Source organism: Schistocerca nitens, chromosome 2 (assembly GCF_023898315.1).
Source record: "Schistocerca nitens isolate TAMUIC-IGC-003100 chromosome 2, iqSchNite1.1, whole genome shotgun sequence".
NCBI classification, from domain to species: Eukaryota; Metazoa; Arthropoda; class Insecta; order Orthoptera; family Acrididae; genus Schistocerca; species Schistocerca nitens.
Genome location: NC_064615.1, coordinates 123,733,633 through 123,742,965, shown reverse-complemented (window position 1 = coordinate 123,742,965; position 9,333 = coordinate 123,733,633). Strand labels below are relative to the sequence as shown.

The window sequence follows — 9,333 nt, the reverse complement described above, 5'->3', positions numbered from 1 at the left end:
CATATTACGCATTCAGGACAATGCTCTAAATGTTTTTTAATGTATTAAGTGCAGCTTAGGAATGTAACTAACACTGAGACGTTTGCAGCACGAATTTGTCTTTGCACCCATACCAGCAGTGGCCAATACGGAAAAACTGATCAAATATGGTAAAGGATATGTAGTAGAACATCCATTGCATTTTTCCAGTCTGTGTACGATATCTGTACCTAATATGCATCAGAGCACATGTCGGATGCTTGTTCAATTTCTAATATATGTTTTCGGGCATGACATAGTAGCTTCATTTTTGTATGAATAATGCGTCAAAATGGGAAAGTGCATTTAAATATGGTGCAAACAAAGTCCAATATATTACTCTAGCCCATATATGTGCTCTTGCGCTATCTGTGTTACTGGTATGCTTAAATTTTGATCGTTGTTCTATAAACAAACAGCTATATGCCAATCACACCTTCCAGTTTCTCAAAAATCCAGTTTATTTTTACATGATCTTTTGATAAAAAGAGCTGAATGAGGGATTATTAATGCATCTAAGCAATACTGGGATCTCCAAATTGTAAGACTGCTGTAGATGCAAGCCACTGATTGTCAGAATGTATCAGGTACAGATAAATTTGGATCAAATCATTTTAAACAAATCACGGAGCTTTAGGTTAGTTTCAAGTAATATTTTTTAATGTAGTAGGCAGCCACAATTTTCTTCCCTATTTTAATATTTACACGTACTACACAAGCAACCAAATGGTGCATGGCGGAGGGTACTTTGTACCATTACAAATCTTTTCTTTCCTGTTCTAATCGCGAACAGAGTGAGGGAACAAATGCTATCTGTAGGCCTCCATACGAGCCCTAATTTCTCACATCTTCTATATTTTCTCAATAGTGTTCCACAAAAAGAGCGTTGTCTTCCCTCCAGGGATTTCCATGTGAGTTTTCCGAGCATCTTCATAATAAGCACATATTGTTGGAACCTGCTGGTAACCTATCTAGCAGCCCACCTCTGTGTCGCTTCAATGTGTTGCTTTAAAATGACCTGGTGGGGATCTTAAAAGACTGGAGTATTACTCATGAATGGGTCACACAAGTGTTCTACATCTTCCCAGAGGAAGGAACCAATGGTCCTGAAAGCTAGAAATAGTTTTTTATTCAAGTGCTGTTTTTCTCTTGTAAGGGTCTACGGGTTTGTACGTAGCCATACAGAACGTAACACGTGCTCGCCAGTCGACCTATCTTATGCTGGGTTTACACTAGTAACATATTGCAGCAATTTACTTGCGGGGAGAAACTTGCCGCGCGAGTTGCGAGTGTAAACTTATCGCCAAGTCGACTTGCAATCGCAGCAATTTATTGCGGAAGTGACTTGCTGCACGTTTTCCGCTTCCAGTGTGAACACCACGCAAGAGGTATCTGCAAGTAACTTGCAGCTTTTAGATTTATTTCTATTTCCTGCAAGTAGGAAGCGCAAGTTATAGTAAGTATGTTGTCTGCATAACACTCATATTTAACAGTTTACTTAATGTGGTGAATTAATTTTATGCAACCATCTCACGTATTATATGCCAACAAATTTCAGAAATGGAGGAGAAACGGGAATGGACGAAGCAGGACACAGAAAATTTTATTGAAGCTGTGGAGAGCTACCCCGAAATTTGGGACATACATAACTGGGACTTAAAGGATAGAGTGAAGAAGATGTGCACATTGAATGAAATCTCGTCGACATTCGACACATCGGTGAAAGAGGTACAAAGAAAGTGGCATAACTTGAAGACCCAATTTTCTGAAGAAGTTAGGAAACTGCAGAAAATAAAAAGCGGCTCTCCTGGCATAGTTTCGGATTCTCGGTGGCCGTATTTTTCTGCAATGAAATTTCTAGAAAGTAGTGTTGCCACAACCTGTAACAGAATATCTTCGCTATCAACAAAGGTAAGTAGCTATGAAATTAAGCTGGGATTCCTTGTTTGCTTACTGTAGCTCCTTGTTGGGAAGTAAAAGTGGGGTAGGGTACTCTTCATTGTGAGATATCAATTTTATGACTTTTACCACCTATCTGTATTATGTAAAAGAATTAACTGCTAAATACTGTGACAATGTACTCTCATAATTTATTGATCCCCCTTGAGATGTTTGAGAACCTACAAATATAAGTATTATGTTTTTACAGCACTGGTTTTGCCTCAATATTTGTGGAAATGATGATTTGGGTGGGTTGTTATTTTTTAAAGGCTTATTGTAACAATATTGATTGTCTATCATAATATCACTGTTCAGAGCCCAATAATTAAGTATCTGTGTAGTATTTCTCTACTGAATGCGTCAGCACAACACTTATCTCCTTCCAGCATTATTGTTCCTCACATAGACGAATGACCTTGCAGCTAATATCCAAGAAGCAGAATTAGTTCTTTTTGTTGATGACACTAGTTGTTGTTGTTGTTGTGGTCTTCAGTCCTGAGACTGGTTTGATGCAGCTCTCCATGCTACTCTATCCTGTGCAAGCTTCTTCATCTCCCAGTACCTACTGCAACCTACATCCTTCTGAATCTGCTTAGTGTATGCATCTCTTGATCTCCCCCTACGATTTTTACCCTCCACGCTGCCCTCCAATACTAAATTGGTGATCCCTTGATGCCTCAGAACATGTCCTACCAACCGATCCCTTCTTCTGGTCAAGTTGTGCCACAAACTCCTCTTCTCCCCAATCCTATTCAGTACCTCCTCATTAGTTATGTGATCTACCCATTTAATCTTCAGCATTCTTCTGTAGCACCACATTTCGAAAGCTTCTATTCTCTTCTTGTCCAAACTATTTATCGTCCATGTTTCACTTCCATACATGGCTACACTCCATACAAATACTTTCAGAAAAGACTTCCTGACACTTAAATCTATACTCGATGTTAACAAATTTCTCTTCTTCAGAAACGCTTTCCTTGCCATTGCCAGTCTACATTTTATATCCTCTCTACTTCGACCATCATCAGTGATTTTGCTCCCCAAATAGCAAAACTCCTTTACTACTTTAAGTGTCTCATTTCCTAATCTAATACCCTCAACATCACCCGACTTAATTCGACTACATTCCATTATCCTCGTTTTGCTTTTGTTGATGTTCATCTTATATCCTCCCTTCAAGACACCATCCATTCCGTTCAACTGCTCTTCCAAGTCCTTTGCTGTCTCTGACAGAATTACAATGTCATCGGCGAACCTCAAAGTTTTTATTTCTTCTCCATGGATTTTAATACCTACTCCGAATTTTTCTTTTGTTTCCTTTACTGCTTGCTCAATATACAGATTGAATAACATCGGGGAGAGGCTACAACCCTGTCTTACTCCCTTCCCAACCACTGCTTCCCTTTCATGTCCCTCGACTCTTATAACTGCCATCTGGTTTTTGTACAAATTGTAAATAGCCTTTCGCTCCCTGTATTTTACCCCTGCCACATTCAGAATTTGAAAGAGAGTATTCCAGTCAACATTGTCAAAAGCTTTCTCTAAGTCTACAAATGCTAGAAACGTAGGTTTGCCTTTCCTTAATCTTTCTTCTAAGATAAGTCGTAAGGTCAGTATTGCCTCACGTGTTCCAGTATTTCTACGGAATCCAAACTGATCTTCCCCGAGGTCGGCTTCTACTAGTTTTTCCATTCGTCTGTAAAGAATTCGTGTTAGTATTTTGCAGCTGTGGCTTATTAAACTGATTGTTCGGTAATTCTCACATCTGTCAACACCTGCTTTCTTTGGGATTGGAATTATTATATTCTTCTTGAAGTCTAAGGGTATTTCGCCTGTTTCATACATCTTGCTCACCAGATGGTAGAGTTTTGTCAGGACTGGCTCTCCCAAGGCCGTCAGTAGTTCCAATGGAATGTTGTCTACTCCAGGGGCCTTGTTTCGACTCAGGTCTTTCAGTGCTCTGTCAAACTCTTCACGCAGTATCGTATCTCCCATTTCATCTTCATCTACATCCTCTTCCATTTCCATAATATTGTCCTCAAGTACATCGCCCTTGTATAGACCCTCTATATACTCCTTCCACCTTTCTGCTTTCCCTTCTTTGCTTAGAACTGGGTTTCCATCTGAGCTCTTGATGTTCATAAAAGTGGTTCTCTTATCTCCAAAGGTCTCTTTAATTTTCCTGTAGGCAGTATCTATCTTACCCCTAGTGAGATAAGCCTCTACATCCTTACATTTGTCCTCTAGCCATCCCTGCTTAGCCATTTTGCACTTCCTGTCGATCTCATTTTTGAGACGTTTGTATTCCTTTTTGCCTGCTTCATTTACTGCATTTTTATATTTTCTCCTTTCATCAATTAAATTCAATATTTCTTCTGTAACCCAAGGATTTCTACTAGTCCTCGTCTTTTTACCTACTTGATCCTCTGCTGCCTTCACTACTTCATCCCTCAAAGCTACCCATTCTTCTTCTACTGTATTTCTTTCCCCCATTCCTGTCAATTGTTCCCTTATGCTCTCCCTGAAACTGTGTACAACCTCTGGTTCTTTCAGTTTATCCAGGTCCCATCTCCTTAAATTCCCACCTTTTTGCAGTTTCTTCAGTTTTAATCTACAGGTCATAACCAATAGATTGTGGTCCGAGTCCACATCTGCCCCTGGAAATGTCTTACAATTTAAAACCTGGTTCCTAAATCTCTGTCTTACCATTATATAATCTATCTGATACCTTTTAGTATCTCCAGGGTTCTTCCATGTATACAACCTTCTATCATGATTCTTAAACCAAGTGTTAGCTATGATTAGGTTGTGCTCTGTGCAAAATTCTACCAGGCGGCTTCCTCTTTCATTTCTTAGCCCCAATCCATATTCACCTACTACGTTTCCTTCTCTCCCTTTTCCTACACTCGAATTCCAGTCACCCATGACTATTAAATTTTCGTCTCCCTTCACTATCTGAATAATTTCTTTTATTTCATCGTACATTTCTTCAATTTCTTCGTCATCTGCAGAGCTAGTTGGCATATAAACTTGTACTACTGCAGTAGGTGTGGGCTTCGTATCTATCTTGGCCACAATAGTGCGTTCACTAAGCTGTTTGTATTAGCTTACCCGCGTTCCTATTTTCCTATTCATTATTAAACCTACTCCTGCATTACCCCTATTTGACTTTGTGTTTATAACCCTGTAGTCACCTGACCAGAAGTCTTGTTCCTCCTGCCACCGAACTTCACTAATTCCCACTATATCTAACTTTAACCTATCCATTTCCCTTTTCAAATTTTCTAACCTACCTGCCCGATTAAGGGATCTGACATTCCACGCTCCGATCCGTAGAACGCCAGTTTTCTTTCTCCTGATAACGACGTCCTCTTGAGTAGTCCCCGCCTGGAGATCCGAGTGGGGGACTATTTTACCTCCGGAATATTTTACCCAAGAGGACGCCATCATCATTTAATCATACAGTAAAGCTGCATGCCCTCGGGAAAAATTACGGCCGTAGTTTCCCCTTGCTTTCAGCCGTTCGCAGTACCAGCACAGCAAAGCCGTTTTGGTTATTGTTACAAGGCCAGATCAGTCAATCATCCAGACTGTTGCCCTTGCAACTACTGAAAAGGCTGCTGCCCCTCTTCAGGAACCACACGTTTGTCTGGCCTCTCAACAGATACCCCTCCGTTGTGGTTGTACCTACGGTACGGCTATCTGTATCGCTGAGGCCCGCAAGCCTCCCCACCAATGGCAAGGTCCATGGTTCATGGGGGAATGACACTAGTACTGTAATCAATCCAAGCATTCTTCAACAAAAGAATTGGTAAACAGTGTTCTTAAAAGTGTCATTGCCTGATTTTCTGCAAATGGTCCCACCCTCAATTTAAAAAGAAAAAAAATTCAGTCCTGCACATCCAGGTGTGTACTACACCAGTGATAAGTTAATAGATGGCGAGGAAATAATAAATTGGGTGGAAACTTTAAAATTCTTAGGTGTCCATACAGATGAAAATTTAAACTGGAAAAAGCACATTTTGGAATCCTAAAACAACTCAGTTCAGCCACATTTGAACTTAGAATCGTTGGGGAGAGACAAATCAGTAAGTTGACATTTTCATACAGTGTCATATGGAATAGTGTTCTGGGGGCAACTCATATCTAAGTAAGAAAGTCTTCATTGTCCAAAAGTGTGCTGTAAGAAAAATATGTGATGCTCACCCACAATCGTCCCATAGACACCTGTTTAAGGTGTTGGGCATTCTGACTACTGCTTCACAGTATATTTATGCCTTCATGAAATTACATTCATTACTTTACATTAAAGTTGTCTTCAGCACAAAAAGGAGTGCACCATGCTGCAACTAAAAGTTTTGACTTCTTACACAGTGATATGAAGTGTCTGACAGATAGCAAAGTAAAAAATTTAAAACAAACTGAAAAAGTTTCTCTTTGACAGCTCCTTTTCTGTAGAAGAATTTCTTTTACTGTGAAGTGTAGTAGGTGGTGGGTACTAACTAGTTTGTATATTATAAGCTTTTATGGATATACAAAATATATACACCTTATAAATGTTCAGCATGTAGACATGTTCACAAATTAATGTGCTGTGTAAAATGACTCCTTCCACATCACTACAATTTATCGTGCAAAATGATCCATGTAACATGAAACTAACTAACTATATCAGTCTCTGCAAATATAATTGCCATGTGGAATTATACATTTGCAGTAAGACCATTAGGCATAGTATTGAGTAGATCCAGTTTTCGGGAATCTAAACAAATTATTTCCATAATACCACCATCAACAGAACCAGGGCTTGTAAAGCCCAGTGACGTTCATAACAATCTTTCGGTTGCTGACTATTTTACTTAATACAAGATAGTTGTTCTCGTATAACATTAACACAGATAGTACAAAATAGTATAATTAATATGTATTAGTCACACGTTAGATTGTGAACTTAAATTCTAAAAACCTTAGCTATCTTTTGGTTGTAGTATGAGCAATATGCTTCCAATGAATTCTATCAACACTGTATGGAAACTTAGTTATGTTCCATTTATTTGCCTCTTGTATTTCTTGATCTGCTGTTATATTCAATTTTGTTACTTTTTGCAGGAAGAAGAAATAGTTACAGGAGATGATGTGCCTGTTGCTAATGAGGAGAAGAAACGAAAAAGAAAGGAGAGTAAAGGAAGTGGTAATGGACTCATTGAAAAGGCAGAAAAATTTCTGGACCAGGAAATTGATGCTTTCCAAACCTTTGGAGATTATGTGGCTAGTGAGCTGCGGTCACTAAAGAATGAAAAAAATGTAAACAAACTGAAAATAATGATTCTGAAAAACATCATTGAAATAAGCGAGATCAACAGTGCAGAAATACCATCTGCTCCAGTTTCGCCAGTGAGAGAGACAAGTGCTACCAGTCAATGTATACTTAATTTTATTAACATAGAATAATGATAATAGAATATCTGTATGATACCGAAATAAAACATTTTTTTTTCAGAATGTAGTGTTTATTCAATAACCTTTCCACCCTTTAAAAAATGGCTCGGTAAACCTGTAATGATTGGTGATTTTAGGCTCACTGGAATGTGTACATTGTGGGCTTTGTTAAGGTCTTACAAATAACATCTTCAGAAATTGATTTTTTAAATGTTTGACATATAGGAACAGTAAATGCTTATTAAATCTGTATGATTATTAGCTAGAAACTTAAATATGGTACACTAACACTGATTGTATGAGAAGTTATTGTATTCCAATTCTGTGCCAAAATAATTAGCCACAAATTTAAGATTATATTAATAACAAATGAAAGACAATTAATAAAGAAACTGAATGGTAGGTTGTGTTTAGTTTCTTGGCCTACACAACTCTTTGTGGAAGCTGTAATTGTACTGTGCAAAATATTTCAAAATTGCAACGAAGGAAGGATTTTTGTAAAGAAACAAAGTGGGTTTCAATTCCTTACCTGACCTGGATCTCCTTGTGGAAGTTATATGCAGAATAGTTATTTTCAAAATTGCAATTAAGGAAAGAATTTTTGTAAAGATACTCAAAGGTAGGTTGTGATCCTTTCTTGGCCTCCACAGCTCCTTGTGTAAATTGTATTGTGCAGACTATAGTTTATTTCAAAAATTGAAATGTTTTGTTGCATGTCAAATATAGTCTATCGGACATATTTGCTGCCTTTTCCCATGTTACCCTCCAATAAACAAGACTGCCTACATATTGCAACCATCCAGAACAAAATAGTGAACATAAATTGCCAAGTATTGTGAATACCAATTCTGCTGACATTACCCAGCTGAATTTCCTTACTAAAAGGCCGAGAATGTCCAATTTGCAGTAATGTTGGAGGAACCTGTTTACATATTGATTCCTCAAATAACTTAAATGCAGTTGGGCCAGTGCTATTATGTTATTTTGTACTTTCACCGACTACATCTACAATTTCTATGAATAAAATAGAATACAGTTCTCCAAATGTGTGATTTTATACAAGACAAGAGTGCCATAATGTAAATGGAATATGAATGAATATTCTCCTGTTTCTAAAAATGTATTAAGGGTTGGAATGGAATAAGCATATAAAACACACAGTTCAAAATTTAAAGGTATTACACAAAGGTAAGATAAGTTCTGTAAAGTAACGAAAATATAGACTGATTCCTTGTTTGTTCATCGTAATTGTTTGTTGATTTGTAAATATATTATTTATTAATAGTTGATTTCATAGAATATCCTACTGCACCACAGCATACCACACACATGGTGTTCTATCTTCTGTGAAACTGTAATTAAATTGAGTGCCCATACATTATGGCCATGTTGAACAAAATTATGCTCAGCTTTTGTCAAGTAGTGCAAGCTCGAATTCTTCTGATCTTAAACTGAATTTCACTACTTACTAAGAGGCTACTAGGCAGATATTGGTAGGTTTTTTACTTATTTTCACTGCATCCAATATTTGCAATTTAACATTAAGTAAGTAAGTGTGCAACTGGTCCTGCAGTAATTACACGTTATAAAAAAATACTCAAAATTACTGAGAAACCTTATTATAAAGTCCACGAACATGTATGTAATGTCAGAAATCAGTAATTCCGTAAACATGTTTAGGGCCATATGGAATGTAGTGAAATGAGTACTAGGACAGCCAGCCACAGCAAAGGCGAACATCACTTTTGAACTTAATGGTAAGGCTATCAATGATGAGTTGCAGGCAGCAAATATATGTTTCAAGTCTACAGTTTACATTTTAAATGTATTTGTACTGCCAAGGTGCTCCACCTAATGGCGATACAAAGTAATTCATGAATTCTTTACGAAATGCTCTAGTATCATTAGAATTTCTGTTACATTGTCCTGTCATGG

General features: G+C 37.7%; 1 protein-coding gene across 1 annotated transcript; it reads left to right on the top strand.

Annotated features, from left to right (window-relative positions):
- The first annotated feature begins 1,380 nt into the window (after positions 1–1,380).
- On the top strand, positions 1,381–7,429 carry LOC126234297 (uncharacterized). The gene is made up of 3 exons (XM_049942983.1): positions 1,381–1,474; positions 1,577–1,929; positions 7,069–7,429. The coding sequence occupies exons 2-3, from the start codon at positions 1,579–1,581 to the stop codon at positions 7,408–7,410; spliced, it is 693 nt and encodes a 230-aa protein (XP_049798940.1). The 5' UTR covers positions 1,381–1,474; positions 1,577–1,578; the 3' UTR covers positions 7,411–7,429.
- The last annotated feature ends 1,904 nt before the right edge of the window (positions 7,430–9,333 follow it).